Source organism: Boleophthalmus pectinirostris, unplaced genomic scaffold (genome assembly GCF_026225935.1).
Source record: "Boleophthalmus pectinirostris isolate CB_2022bp ecotype Guang Dong unplaced genomic scaffold, ASM2622593v1 HiC_scaffold_19, whole genome shotgun sequence".
Taxonomy (NCBI): Eukaryota; Metazoa; Chordata; class Actinopteri; order Gobiiformes; family Gobiidae; genus Boleophthalmus; species Boleophthalmus pectinirostris.
Window position 1 is genome coordinate 9,339,545 of NW_026571140.1, and position 16,063 is coordinate 9,355,607.

General features: G+C 39.8%; 1 protein-coding gene across 4 annotated transcripts in view; it reads left to right on the forward strand.

Moving 5' to 3' along the window:
- Positions 1-275: 275 nt before the first annotated feature.
- The window catches only part of arnt2 (aryl-hydrocarbon receptor nuclear translocator 2), a 53,473-nt gene continuing 37,685 nt past the window's right edge, over positions 276-16,063 (forward strand). The window contains exons 1-6 of one of the 4 annotated variants that reach the window (XM_055154755.1): positions 276-754; positions 7,381-7,492; positions 8,454-8,501; positions 9,722-9,769; positions 10,590-10,818; positions 11,596-11,809. In XM_055154755.1, coding sequence (XP_055010730.1) covers positions 724-754; positions 7,381-7,492; positions 8,454-8,501; positions 9,722-9,769; positions 10,590-10,818; positions 11,596-11,809 — 682 coding nt within the window. In that variant the 5' untranslated portion in view covers positions 276-723. The remainder of the gene's footprint in view (positions 755-7,380; positions 7,493-8,453; positions 8,502-9,721; positions 9,770-10,589; positions 10,819-11,595; positions 11,810-16,063) is intronic. The other 3 variants (XM_055154756.1, XM_055154758.1, XM_055154759.1) reach the window with 3 other exon arrangements.

The following is a 16,063-nucleotide window of genomic DNA, read 5'->3' on the forward strand; positions in this document are numbered from 1 at the left end:
GTAGCTCATTGTGCTCAGTGGTCAAAGAAAATCCTGCTCCAGGTTTAGACCTAACATGTGTCAGTGATATTAGATATAGACCTACTGTAGTAGGTCTACTGTAGGCCAGTGTAGGACTACTGGTGCTGTTGGTCAGGGGAGCAAAAGAGACAGAAAGTCTTGGGTAAAACAGCAGACGTGTGTGTGTTGTGGTGCAGCCTGTATTGTTTCCTTTGAGCTGGCTCTGGTGACAGTGATGTGCCGGTCAGCAGAGGGTTAAACACCGCTGCACCTGTGGCTCCCGGACCGCTGCACTCGGCCTGTGTCGGATCACATGTTTGGACAATAGGCTCTGATCCGGTATGCGTGCATACAAAGGTGATGTACGTCAGTAGCTGCCTCCGCGGATGAGACAGAGCACAGAGACTGCTTCTTAACATTAATTTATTCAAGCGGCAGTAAGATCTCGCGGTGCTACCGTTCAGACATCTTGCACTGGTTTAGTCTGGCCCTAGCGAACATTTGCCTTAAACACCGCCTGTCAGCGCCCTGGCTCGCCTGGATCCGCTCTGTTCTCAGCTCCCCGCGCTGTGACCTCGGCTGAGCTAATGCGAGGAGCGGAGCTCATAGCGTGACAAGCCCGTGGACTTTAGCAGCCTCCGTTGGAGCTCGCAGCCTGCCGTGCATTGTGCGTCATTGTGCGCCATCACCAACGTTCGCGTCTTTTTCTCAGCCGAGAAAAACATGGCAACACCGGCCGCGGTCAACCCTTCAGGTGAGTCCCCACGGAGCGTGTTTGTCCCGGCACAGCGCTGCGCGGTGTGTCGGTCTAAACAAAGGCGAGTGGAGCTGTTCGTGCGGAGGACACAGGCTGGCGTGAGGCCGCCTGGCTCCGCATCCAGCCCCTTCCCCCACTTCACCGAGGCGACGGGCTTTTCTCTACAGGCAGCACAACACAACTTCTGTGAGCTAAGACTACACAGAGCGAATATTCACGTTACAGCTGTATCCTTTATTACACCGGAACGAGCTATTATGCGCCTCTTATCCATTGGTTACACAGTTTTCTCAGAACACGGTGCTTTTTGTATCGGTTTTGCAAAGCTCTTCTGTGACGGTCAGTGGAAACAGCCTGTAGCCTGGTGATGTAGACACTGGTCAGTTATGGACAGCACTTGTGCCTTAAACTTGTCCAAGTTTACAGAGAAGTAAAACCTCTGAGAGGACATGAGAGACAGAGCATGTCTCTGTGGTCCTGCAGCATGCTGAGTTTCAGATTCCCGTGTTGAATGAACACATTTTATTACAATTTCACTCTTTAGGAGATGCGGTGTAGACTATAAGTCCCCGTAAAAGCTGTATTAATGTCTTGGCATAGAGCACAACAGTAACAAAACCAACTCTCTGGATTAAATCCAGTATGTTTGGATTTCAGATTATTAGCTGCTTTGCTACTTGTTGGACAGTACCACTGGCACTTGTCACAGAGGAAGGACTCTCCTTCCTCTGAACGACAGAAATTCATTGTTGTGTTTGGTCAGACAATGGTGATTGTGCCAAAGGGACAATGTCTTAAACCAATTTTTATTGTTAAAGGTAAACTATGCAACGTTTTTGTGGAAGGTCCTCCACCTGCTCATCCAAATTGCTATTACTGCTTTGCCTGGAATGTTCCAATGTATGGCATACATTTATCGACATGGAAACAAGGTGACACCACCAGGCCAAGTTCAAGTCAGATCTATGGAGGTGACATGCTTACATGTTTGCAAAGTATTTCTTCACCAGTAATAGCTCCTGTCTTTTCTCTCTTTTTTTATATAAATGTAGGCTAGATAGATAGAGTGAATGGTGTACTGTGATGTAGAACATTTCAGACAAAGCAAGAACTTCTCCATGGTGGTGCACCAGAAGAGTTACACAGTACACATGCACCTACATGTCTTCATTCATATATGATGGACAGTGCTCAGATGGAACTACAAAAGGCCCCCTGCATCTGAAAACATCACAGTTCAATGTCAAATATTCATTTTTAGACTATAAACTTTTGTGAACAATGACTGTGGTTAGATGCACAATTTGATTATTGTCAGAGAATAATAAGATATTTAAAGTGTGAAAATGTGAAAAGCAAAATCATCTGATTTCTCTCAGGTCATGCAGTTTGCATGCCATTGAAATCATCTTAAAGGTCCAGAAATCTGATCATCATATTTTGGTGTATGTAAACATAGCCAATGTCAAATGCTGTGCTGAGATGTGGGATGTCTATCAGGTGAATGGTTACTCATACAAATGTATTTCAGACCAATACAGCAACAGGGACCTCATGGAGCTTTGCACAATCAACTGATCGATTACACATATAAACTAAATATACAATCAGTGATGTAGTTTAATCAAACAGAAAATAGTGTTACCATGTTAAACCTATGAACACATGCTCTGAATATTCTATAGAACAGAGGACATTCTGAAGTTGACCTGTGAATACCAAGACCATCCCTGCTTGTAAAGTGTAAAATTCCCAATTACTTCTATGACCCTCATCCATGTCACATACTGCACAGAAGAGACTAGGAGGCTCACCTGGTTTGAGTCAGAAATATCCTCCACCGTTAATATTTTTTCCAAAGGATGCTTTTAAAGCCTGAATCACTCTTGATAGATTATGTATTAATTATGAAGTAAGTGGTCATGCTTTATTAAACCTGTAAATAGTTAAATATAAACATGACAAAATATCACCTATCTTGAACAGTTTTAGAATAATTTTCAACATCATCAACACCAGTTTAGAACCACATGCTAACTTAAAGAAAGCACTATTATTTTGTACCAAATTGTAATACTGTGAAAACACTAGCCTGACCATATTTACTACACCAGCAAACCAATGCCCACAGTACCATCCCTGCTTGCTGTGAGCTTGGTGCTTTCCTGGTCTCTCAGCCTCACAGCAACATGCACAGATCCTGTAATTAATCCTGTGTGGGAGCCCTCAGCTGAACAGGTCAAGCGCGGCCTTCCTCGCGTTCCTGTCACTTCATTGTGGATGTAAATGAAGCCAGAATATAAATAAAGAAGTGGTGCTTATTAGTGCTACGGCTGCATACAGAATGTGTGCGTGCTGCTGGAGAATCACAAATGAGCAATTGTATCTCCACAACGCACTGTTTGAGAGGGCTAAGGGGTCTACGGAGGCTGGGTCTGTGTGAGGAGCTGGGATCTGATATGAGGTTTGGTCTCAGTTTGGGTTGGCAAAAGTATTGAAAATCAGATGATAATTGTTACAACAACTGGTATCGAAGCTATATACACGTTCGAGCAGGTATTGATTCTAAAGAAGTTGCATTCACAGGACAGAAATTAACCTTTCTTGAATATCTTTAGAATTGTCTTGTGCTGTTTTGGAACAAGTATTAGCGCATAAACTAGAATACACCCATGGAACCTACCTGGACCACTGAGGGTTTACACAGATATAAGGCTGCATGGAAATATAAAAATACTTTGTTTTAATGTTGAAAATGACATAATGTCTGTGGTCTAAATAAAAAGTGTCGGAATTGGTGTGTTCCTTAGTATCAAAATTGAGTTTGAAATTTTAATATCATGACGACATTAGTTTCAAGTCTGTGATGATCTGATGCGATGCCCTATCCGATCCATTTTTGTCAGTAATAATTTAAGATCTAAAACAAATGACACTTGGATATTGGATATTTTCATCAGTACGTAAATAGTCACTGATTGGTTAAATTGGCTTGTCACTCACTCAGAGCAAGAGGAAGGGTGACCAGTAGAAGTGGGTGAGGATGAGCATACAGATATTAAATTGAATATTTGTGAATTATGACTTTTCATTTCACCAAACTAGCGTAGCCCTAAGATCTATTCTGAGGTCTGTTCTGGTCAGTTCTGACATCAGTTCTGAGATCAGTTCTGGCCTGTTCTGAGGTCTCCTCTGAGGTCTGTTCTGGTCTGTTCTGAGGTCAGTTCTGAGGTGTGTTCTGAGGTCAGTTCTGAGGTCTGTTCTGAGGTCAGTTCTGAGATCAGTTCTGGCCTGTTCTGAGGTCTCCTCTGAGGTCTGTTCTGGTCTGTTCTGAGGTCAGTTCTGAGGTCTGTTCTGAGGTCACTTCTGAGGTTTGTCCTGAGGTCAGTTCTGAGGTCAGTTCTGAGGTGTGTTCTGAGGTCAGTTCTGAGGTTTGTTCTGAGGTCAGTTCTGAGGTCTGTTCTGGTTTGGTCTGAGGTCAGTTCTGAGGTCAGTTCTGAGGTCTGATCTAAACTCAGTTCTGAGGTCTGATCTGAGGTCAGTTTTGAGGTCTGTTCTGAGGTCAGTTCTGAAGTCAGTTCTAAGGTCAGTTCTGAAGTCTTTTATGAGGTCAGTTCTGAAGTCTGTTATGAGGTCAGTTCTGGTCAGTTCTGGTCATTTCTAAGATCTGCCATGAGATATGAAAACTGGTTTGCTCAGATAGAGCACAGCGTTCCCCGGCAGACACAGTCTTGTTAACCTGAGGACGTTACATAGCAGCAGCCTTCCATGTTGTTCAATACTTTGGGCCATATCAAAGAGGATATGGGTCAAAGAGTATGTCAAATATTTGCTGCAATTTCTTCATTGTGAATTTAAACAGTTGAATTGGATGGCTTGAAAATATATGTGCTGAACATTCAGTTAAAAAATTCAGAATCTGAAACAAATGATCTTTTGTAGTAGATAAGGTACAATAATACCCGTTAGGGGATAACTGCATAATCTCAAATGTTATCAGGTTAAACTGGACGCTGTTAATACAGTGTTCTAGATTGACTGTACATTCTGACCAGTGTACAGTTTGACCAGATAACATTAGTCATTATTCTGTTATTCTCTCATTAGTTGTTCTGTTATTCCTTAATAAGAACTAGTACATTCATACTGAATTAATTTACCCTGTGCTTCTCTTACGTTCCAAAAATACAAAATCTGCTTAAATAATTCTTATCAGTAACTGCAGTAACTGAATGAACGTGAACAATGCCAGCCCTGAATCTGAATCTGAAAGTGTATGTAATCTCCACATACTTCTGATGGATGGTCTTGCTTATCTGTTCCATTTTAAAGCAGTGAGGTTAGAGGCCTGGTCACTTTTGTCCAGAAGTTTGTGTCTGACTCTGATCTGATATCATCATCTAAGACCTGTACTTGTGATATTCCCCTCCGGGGTCATCTTTTATGAATGGTGTTTGACCGAGATAAGTGCAGATATGAAGCGGGTGCAGGCCTGGTGCATACTAACTGAGTGAGGAGTCTGGGGAGCTGAGAGGGTCCTGAGGGAGGAACACTGCAGTTTGACTGACAGAACACAAAGCACTAGTGTCATACATGTTCCCAGTGGAGATAGCTAAACATGCTTTGTATAATGTAGGGCAGGGGTCTCCAAACTGTGGTTCAAGTACCTACATGAAGAGTGACAATAGGATGCACCATTTCACAGAAACACTGAGAAGAATCATTCAAATGATACAGATCTATAAAAATATGATTTTAGTATTTATGCACCAATCCAACCTTTCAAAAATTGTTAACATCATTTGTAAATGTTTCTTACTTATTAACTAATAATTTACTAAGAAATGCCAAGTCATTAACAAGTGTTTAATAACCATTTACAATCATGGACAAGACAAAAAGTGTCATTACTGATTTATAAAACATTCATAAATTTTTAATTAGGAACATTTGTAAACAGTTTATTTTTAAAATTATTTTATTTATTGTATTTAACTACTCATGTACTAATAATGACATACTTGTATTTTTTAGTCAATGATTAGTTAAAGGTTAATGTACATGTACAAATGATGCAGTCATGCCTTATTATAAAGTGTTACCAAAAAATCTATAACTTCTAGTCCTTTAGTTGTTTAGTCAATGAATTGGCTGATATCTATCGGGCTGATATTTGCACTTTTAGAATACGGCTATCATCCTTAAATCAGCCGCACAGGCCGATGTTTTGTTTTGGCCGAGCTTTTGCCTAAAGAGGACACATAAAGCTTTATTTGCTCTTAAGTACAGAGATTACAGCACACAATGTGGCTTCACCGCTATCTTATGAGTTTATGGTAAAAAATGGCTGCGGGTGAGCTTGTAGTAACTTTAAATTACTCAATTTGGAATAAAACAATCAAAATCAGCTCTACATATTGGCCCAAAAATATCGGCAACGTTTATTAGTCATCATTCTCTCTGGTTCTAAACAATCCACATTGGCCATGAAAAAAGCCCACATGGGTTGACCTCACATTTTTATTAGTTGAGGCAACTAACTATTTTAATTTTGGGATTACGAGGATAAAAGCAGAAAAAGGAGAAGGAGAAAGCAGGGAGCGGGCTGGAGATTTTGTGGTGACTGAAACGTTGCATCTGCCTTTTCACTTATAAAGATGCAGTTAATAAGAACTTCTCTTGAATAGTTGTTTTTGTGTGAGATTCTAATCATGTTGAGGGCTTTTGCAAGTGAAAATTCATGGAATGATATATTTAAACATGCTTGCCTTTTATTGAGGATTTCATGCTTTGACTTTTTTGAGTAATTAAAAATGTTTTAAAGGGTTAAAAATTGCAAGCATTTGAATTGGTAGGGTCCTAGTATAGGTATTGCAGAGAGATCTATTTCTATGCACTACCTGTCTGTACCATATGGATAGTGTTCATAGGCAGCCTCATCAGAACAGTGCCCACCAGACCCTGAAAGCAATCAGACACATGTATTTATGCAAAGGGGGTTCTGGGTACCTGGAGACACACTGGGTTGATAAAGCACTTCTCAGCTTACAGACCAAGTCCTACATTTTGACTAGTGCATGCACACTATTTGAGGTGAAAAGTGAGTATTCACACAGTGTTGTTGAGTACCACTTCACAGCTCCAAACTGTTCCAAGCTCCTTAGTCATATACTATATATATATATATATATATATATATATATATATATATATATATATATATATATATATATATATATATATATATATATATATATATATATAGTTTATGTTTTGGAAATTAATAATGAAAAAAAAAGTCTTTGTTTGTAAGACAACAAAGACTGAATCAAAAATCGTGATCAATCAAGAGTGAAATGAGGAAAAGGAATAATGATTATTTTTTTGTCACGTTGCCCACCCTTACATTAAAGATGGGGTATTAAAGTTTTGGGTATTAATTGCAAGCACATATATATTTAGATCATTATGCTACTGTTTATTGTTTTGAAAATGCTATGTTTGTTGAAAACAGCACATTAAAATGCTTAATACATTTTTTATGTTTTGAGTTCCAAAAAGTTGATTTTGTATAATGCTCTGTAATGATTCCTAAATGTGTTTTTGTTTTCATATCTTTGCAGAGATGGCCAGTGAGCTGCCCGGTGCTGTGTCCATGCCTGGAGCCGTGGGAGGCAGTCAGGTACGGATGGGAGGAACGGTCCCAGGACGAGGAGGAAAGAGGCGCTCTGCTGGGTGAGTGTGTTCTTTCACACGAAAGAAAAAGCATTCTGTTTACAGGGACATGAATAAGTGATACAGAGCATATGGACTCAGGATAAACAGTGAGGCACAGAACAATCACAGCTCTGCACTGCTCTAAGGCTTTCAGCAGTTCAGGAGTGACTGTACGAGGCTGCAGAAGGCCCATTTAACATGCTATGACCCCCCAACCCCGCCTCTAGAGAACACCATAGTGAATGGCGCTCCATTAGGTCCATATCTGGTTTGGTTTAATACTTGATTATCAACCCCTAACACAAACCCTAACCCTAACCAACTTAACCATGTGACGGCTTAAATTTCTAACATGTCTAACATGTTTTTGTTCACAACAGCTAGTTGTGATCTCATTCATGTTGTAATGATGTGCATAATGTGCTTTTTTGGTGATATTGTCAGATCATGGTTCAGTATTTTTCTATTTAACACAGGTCTATGATAAAACACAGACACTTTTTCCCACCCACTCCTCCATAAATCTCTGAGCTAGTGACAGGTGGAATTAACCTTTCATTGTGATCTATGAACTCTCAGAACAAGCAGATGGCTTATTTTACAATTTAAAGGCATTAAAGATACCAAGTTTACATGAATCATGATAAAATTGAAATCATGATCTGGCTCAAAGATAATCATGCTATAAACTTTTTGGCATTATCCACTCCACTCTTCACCAATGGTGCCCAACTCTGTACAACGGCTGCAGCTGGACCCTCTTGGATCATTTCAGTGCTCAAACTGCCTTCATCAACATGTATCTCCACTGTGAATCAAGCAACTATTGTTTTAGAGAGCACCTGTGCTGCACTTGCAGTAGGTGTGCATGTGATTGTGTCCACAAATACATGTGTAGCTCTGTGTCCATGATCCTTTCAGTATTCAGAAGAGCTTCCTCTTTCTTGTTTCTGAAATGTGGTTTTCTGGTTCTGTTCAGGATGGACTTTGACGATGAAGATGGAGAAGGACCAAGCAAGTTCTCCAGGTGAGAGATCAAAGGAAGCAGATGTCATTGGTCATCTTATCTCAAAACATCAGGGTATCAGCGGTTTCAATTCAGCTCATTACAAGTATATAGACTGAACTCCTTCTTGCTTGCAGATGCGTAGGGCACCTTGAACCAGTAGGGGGCCCCCAAAGCACATGCTTAGTCAGTAGCAGTATCTCAACGAGTGGTCTAACATATTACATAAAGAGGACAGGGTTAAAGGTGCTGATACCTGACCGGTACCTGTTTTTTACTGTCTTAAAAACAGAACCAGTTAATTTTAAATGGACTGCAGTGGTTCAAAGTTATTCCTCACTTACATTATTAATATTATAATTCAGAATATCCTAATTATTCATCGTGATGAGTTTATAAGTGCTTTTCACAAATTTCAGAAACCAGAGTGGACTTTTGTCACCACAAAATAAAGCAACAATTAGCATGAGATCTGTGCACTTCCTGATTCTAGGATATTAAAGCATGAATTAGATGTAGACACTTAAAAATTATGTTTTATTGTTCTTAATATTTATTGAAAACATTTCCTTTCAAATATGATGGGGTTATAATATCACTTCATAAAAATATGGTTGCTGTTTATTGCAATATTTCCTATAGCAACAACAGATTACTCTTCTTTTGTTTTGGACCAATTAAGCATCTTGCAAAGGGGCCCTCAGAGCTACTGTATAAGTTTGCCTAAGTCTAAACCAGTTGATACCCTGCCTGTCCCATGTTTCCACTCTCACAGCCGTCGCTCACGTTTACAGCTTATTGTTTTGAATGAATGTAAAGAATGTATGAATGCATTTTTCACTATATTGTCAAAGTGGTGACCTTACAGAGTTCATTCACTTCAGGAAGAGAGCTCCCACTGGTGGTCACAGGAGGAACTACAGCAGTCTGACTCCCAGGGTTTGACTCCACAACAGATTTATCCTATATATTTTTTAGTATGCACAAGTAAGCAATTGTAAAAAGCTATTGATAATTATAGATTTTATTTTGTTTTATAATTGTTTTATTTTGTTTTACATTTACATTTAAAAATAAAATTATGCACCACAATAAATAACATATACCCATTTTAGGCCCATATGACTGAAAGTGTTTTTAACTTTTGTTTGCCATTTCCTGCCATTGCCCCCACTTTTTATTAGATGTTTTGAATATTTGTGCATAGTTGTGTATTTGACGGAGCATCTTCTGTGTTGCAGGTATGACGATGATCAGGGGTCTGGTGGGGATAAGGAGAGATATGCCAGGTATGGAGAGCCGTCTCTGGGCTTCTGTAGGAGATCAGACAACAAACAGGAGGCACTGTCCTGGGAACTTGTCCAACTGTTTAAAAGTTCAGTCAGCTTCATTTGGTCGTCCAGGAATTTATTCTAACAGATTACATTTTCAGACCTAAAAAGAAGGGTCTAGAAAATAATGTGATAGAATAATTGATTAAATTGACAAATGCAAGCTGAATAAATTTAATGCCATTTTGTGGAACATTCCAGGCAGAGGAATAAGATCTCCATGGAAACAAGCAGATGGCGGTCCCTCCACCAAAAAAATTTGTGCACCTTGAATATCTGATATCAAATTGTAATTTTTCTGACAACCATTGAGATTAGAGTGGCAATTTATTTTGTAAAATTTTGATTTTGTTTAAAGTGCACATTAGAAGAAACAAACTGAAATATGAACTGCCACACTCATATGTCACGTCACATATTTTTCAAAACATGTGACATGAGACATGGTCTAAAAGTTCAAGATGTGCATTATGTCACATATTACTAACTAAAGTTAAACTGTGGTAAATGAATGAATATGATTGTACACATTTTTGTTAGTTTGTCAAAATGATAAAAGGTTAAATTCAGGTTTCCATTTATAAATACATGATTGTTTTAGAAATGTTATCCAATTGCAAACAGTTACATTTTGACAGTGTTTTTTGTGGGGTGATATCCTCACCCCCCTTCTTCATGTAACTTCACCCTGTACCCATGTGTAAAAGTGTTAGCGGTCTCATCATCACCTGTGTGTATTTTTGGTGTGTATTCTTAGCGTGTTTCTCGTCTGATTTAGTTCCTTCCTCTGCAGAGAGAACCATAGTGAGATCGAGCGACGTCGCAGGAACAAAATGACTCAGTACATCACGGAGCTGTCGGACATGGTGCCCACCTGCAGCGCTCTGGCCCGCAAGCCCGACAAACTGACCATCCTGCGCATGGCTGTATCCCACATGAAGTCGATGAGGGGCACCGGGAATACCTCCACAGACGGGGCCTACAAACCCTCCTTCCTCACAGAGCAGGTATGCATGATTTGCTTATTATTACTTGTTACAAATATTCATCATAGTTCTACATTAGTTAAGTGGTACTTTATAGAAAAAAACAGAGAAGAATATACAAAAATATAGGAAGCAGCACTCCAGAACAGCTTTGAATCATCTATGCCATCAACAGAAAACTCTAGCAAAAATTTAAGGAAGATTTACATGCAAAGAACATTTTTTTTCAGCTTTATTGTTATTTATTTTATTTTTATTATAAGTCTAATAATAACTACTGTGTAAATTAGATAATTATTGGCCATTGTAAACATTATGGTTGGTAGGTAACAGTTATGGAATTACTTTTACTTATGTCATAGCCTTTTTGCTGCCTGTATTGAAACAGGAAATAAGTAGGCCTATAAACCACCAAAGTTAATGGTGTTTTGTTTTTTTTGTTTTTAATGATGTGAAGTATTTTTTAGATAAATTAGTAGTTTAATCTGTCAGTCTACCACAGGACAGCTGAGGCTGCAGAAGGGAGCTTACCACCACTGTGGAGTGAATGAGTAATGAGTACACTGTATTGAATTATAGTAATGACACAGTGTAGTGCCTTTGTCAGGCTCATAGGCACAACACTCAAAGGCACTGTATTATTTGTGGGTGCACTCTCCCGCACAGCTGCACTTTTTACTGGGAGCAGAATCACAGGAGCATATATAAGGGCCTGAAAAAAAAACAAGCCTTGGCTCAGAAGTAACAGTAGTTTTCAATCTGCGACACAGTAGAGGTAACTTTTTTTGTGTTTTGTAGGAGCTCAAACACCTGATCCTGGAGGCAGCAGATGGCTTCCTGTTTGTGGTGGCAGCTGAGACCGGCAGAGTCATCTATGTGTCCGACTCGGTGACACCCGTCCTGAACCACCCACAGTCTGAGTGGTTCGGCAGCACCCTGTATGAGCAAGTGCACCCTGACGATGTGGACAAGCTGAGGGAGCAGCTAAGCACCTCTGAGAACTCCATGACAGGTATTCATGACACAACTCACAACTGAGGTCACCCTCCCATCACGACTGTTCACACTCCCATCATGACTGTTCGCTCCCACACCACAATTGTTCTGTACCATCCCTCAATTACCATAGTAACTGGGGGTCTGTGGTTAAAGCAGGGGTCCCTCAGCCTAAAGGTTGGAGGATTGATTTCTGTTTGGACCAAGTTCTGTTGTTTTGTTGCTTCCATCAATCTGCCCCAGGGCAGCCGTGACTACAGTAGTAGCTTACCACCACCGAGTGTGACGTGAATGAATAATGCACTATTTCATGCAAAACGTTTTGGGTGTCTTTAAAGGCGCCATATAATATTAAAATCACACCATACTATTTTACAATGTTTTCTTTTTTACATATAGAATAACATTTTGTACTTTTGAACCCAGATTTTCTTTTGCACTATGGCAATGACAAATACTGTTGCTGAGAACAGGGGTCTGTTATGGCCTCCATGGTGAAATGGTGGAATGTGCGCTAGTCAGCACAGGGTTGATTTTTTTAATACGGTTTGTTTTGGGAGATGTCTCAAATGCTGTTGAAGTAGGAGTGAGTGGGAAAAGGTCATTTATCATGTTTTGCACTCATGTATAGATCAATTTTTCTGTCCTCAAATGTGAATGTTTAGGTTTCAAACTGTGTGCAAGCAAGTATTGTACTTTTTTTTTTTTTGCCTCTGAGGGTTGTGTTGATGTCTTGCACTCTGTTTTTCGACACTAGAGGGCAGTATTGTGTTGTATAAACCAGTCAGTCTGTCAGCAGGTCTGAAGCAAGTGATTGATAGCTAGTGTTCAGTAGATTCTGCTCTTCAGTCTAATGCCAAATAAAATGTAATTTATTTTTCCTGTTTGAATGCTTTAAAAGTACAGTATGTAGCTTTTTTCTGATGGAAGCCCTTCCTCGTGCCATCTGCTTCTCCCATGAATGTTATTGCTTGCTTTCAGTCGCTCCTGCAATGTTATCTCTTTCATTTGCCACAGCTGCAGGTATTTTTATTGATCAGGCTTGCCTCTCCATAGCTGTGACTAGTACTTGGTAGCGTCACCTCCTTGTATCCATGGAGATAGTTAAGTTTAGAGCTGTGGTGATTCACATATATTTCCTAATAACAATTCTAATGCAGATTTATTCTTCATTGCAATAAAGTGAACATGATGGTCATGTTATAATTTATGTTTTGGTTGTGATGTGTCCGATCAGTAAACAGAATGAGCCTAACTCGAGTCTCATTTGGGTTGCCCCAGTACTTGCAGCCAATCAAGAATCAGTGCTAGTGCAGCCTCTGGAGGTTCTGAGCTTTCACATGAGGCATGACCTGTCCATATACTGAGAATGAGAAAAAAAGTGTCCTCTATCTGCAGATTAAGGAACAACCCAGCTTCAGTTGATTGTAATAACTTTTTAAAAACAATAAGAGCTATTGTTGTCATGATACTAAAATTTCAAACTTGATTGCGATACTTAGAAATAGATTCAATACTCAACAGAATGAGATTTTCAGCATTAAACAATAGTACTTTTATATTACCATGTGGTTTTATATCTGTGTAATCCAGGGATCTCCACCCTTTTTCCTCCGGTGAGCTACTTTTACAAAACGAAAATGAAAGAGAGCTACTAGTTTTAGCGGTCACAAGAAACTGAGCATATATAAGAAGCACGGTAAGCCCTACATGAGGTACAGTTAGATGCCTATAAAACATAACCATTTATTAGTGTAGAAAATTATATATGTATCAAAATGATACAATGTACAGTGATAAAAAGGCATTTAATTAATACAATTTTACTTATTCAGCACATTACGTGTAATTCAGAAATCCCTTGGTGAGCTACTTGAAAAGGAGTGGAGAGTTACCAGTAGCTCCTGAGCTACAGGTTGGAGACCCCTGGTGTAATCCCTCAGTGCAGGTAGGTTCGGAAGTAGTCCATGGGTATATACAAATCTATGTGCTCTTATATTTGTTCTGATGCAGCTCAAGATCATTCTAAAGCTATTCAGGAAAGGTTCATTTCTGTTTCTACCTGCTCAATTGAGTATCTACTAGATAATAGTTGTAGTATCAATTAGTGTCTAGTTTTTGATACGTTTGACAACCCTAATAAGAGCAGAGACTACTATGGTTCCTTCCGTTTGTGATGGGGAGTAGAACACAATAATAAACACTATATTGTTAACACAATAACCGAGTGACATTGATTCACTTAATTAGCAGCTTGTTTTGCTTCACAGTTCAAGTCTTAGTGACGTGGTGTTTATCAGGGCTATAAAGAATGCGTGGGGAGTGGGCTGTGCGCCTTCAGCTGCCACTGGCTAACTCCATATTATCACGCTAAAAGGCTGCTTCCCATCAGTGTGCTGTGTAGAAAAGTCTGATGTGCACATTCCGCTGGAGGAAAACATCTCCCCCTCACACACATACACACACACACATACCCGTACAAAAACACTCGAGAACATAACACATCAGTCATTTTGATTGTAGGCCTTGTTTTGCCTCTATAGTGCACCTTAATATTTGAAAAGGTTGAATTCAAGGTAAAAATGATGTAATGTATCCAGAAGGATTTTGGCGCTGTATTGTACGTCAGCCCCAGGAGCTCTCTCAGGGATGTTTTGAGCTTTGCAGGGGCCCTAAGATGCAGCTATGGGCCCCATACTGTGGAAAACATGTTAAATACCTTGACTTGTATAATCCATATTCATGCCAAAAATCTAAATCACCTACAACTATAAATGTACACATATTGTTCCCATAGAGAAATATGTCCTCTGCATTTGACCCATTCTTCAATGTCTGGAGCAGTGGACCCCAAGGACCCATCTCCAGATCTTGAGCTAGTCTTGGTCAGGACTACCTTTGCTGGGGGATTTTTTTTTACCTTGTTCATGTTTTGGGTTGATGAGGGAAACCAGAATGCCCAGAAGAAACCCACTCATACACAGGGAGAACATGCAAATGCTACACAGAAAGAGTTTGTTTTTCATACCTGACAGTTTCGACTGCTCACTTCCCTTCCTCAGAGTGTTCACGTGATGTGATGTGTCCGGTCTGCTGATTTATACAGGTTTTGGTGCTGTTTTCCTACCAGAGGAGGCAGGATGATAGCGCCATCTGCAGTCCAACTTCCTCAGGACAGTATCCCTAGGACGGAGCAAACATCATTGGGACAGAGGAAAACAAACATCGCCATTGGATTAAAGATGCAATCCAAATACGGAAACGTGCCCACATGACTATAAACTGGGACTGGGGCTTTTTTACTCTCACACACCTGGGATACTGTCCTGAGGAAGTCGGACTGCAGATGGCGCTGTCGTCCTGTCTCCACCGGTAGGAAGACAGCGCCAAAACCTGTTTAAATCAGCTGACCAGACACATCACAGCAACGTCACGTGACCACTCTGAGGAAGACCACAGGAAAAACAAACTCTTGGTCTGAAAAAAGAACCTCATGACATAAAATATATGAAGACCAAATTAACCTCATTGGACTGCTACATAGAACGGCCTGGGCATCTCTCACACTAAGACATTTTGAAGCACAATTTATTGCTACAGAGAAATATTGTGATGAATGATAAGTAAATCATCTTTAAAGGTGCATTGTGTAAATTTCTGGCATTGGATCAAATGGTTTAATCCATGGAAATGTTATTGGTTTGTCTGGAATGCTTCACAGTCTGGTATTAAATCTTCCTATCTTCATGTGGACCAAACCAGAGCAAGTTACAGGTCAGATCTGTGGGGAGGCGACCACTCTCACAGTCAGAATGTCTGTTTTTGTAGGTAATTTTGAACAATAAAAACACATGTAATTGAATAAATGTAAGGATGACATATAGAATGTCATACTCTGGAACATTCGAGGCAGAGCAATAACATCTCCGTAGAAACATTAGAAAGGTTACACAATGCACCTTTAAATATACTGCATGATTAAAAGGCTTGAGCTGTAACACAAAAATGAGAGAATGAACTAATAATTTGTTATTTTATTCAACCCTCTGCAGCTCAAATCTTCCCTTAATACATAAAATGGTGAAAATCTCCCCACTGTTGCAAAGAAACGGTATACACGACAAATACTGAATAATCGTGACAGGCCTAGTAGCATGTGTATGTGGGGTATTATAAAACGTTGCTTTTCATTAGTGATAACAGCTCTAATTTGTTTCATCTGCTGGCAAAGCGAGCCTATTGTTTACATCACATTTGATCTATCATATTG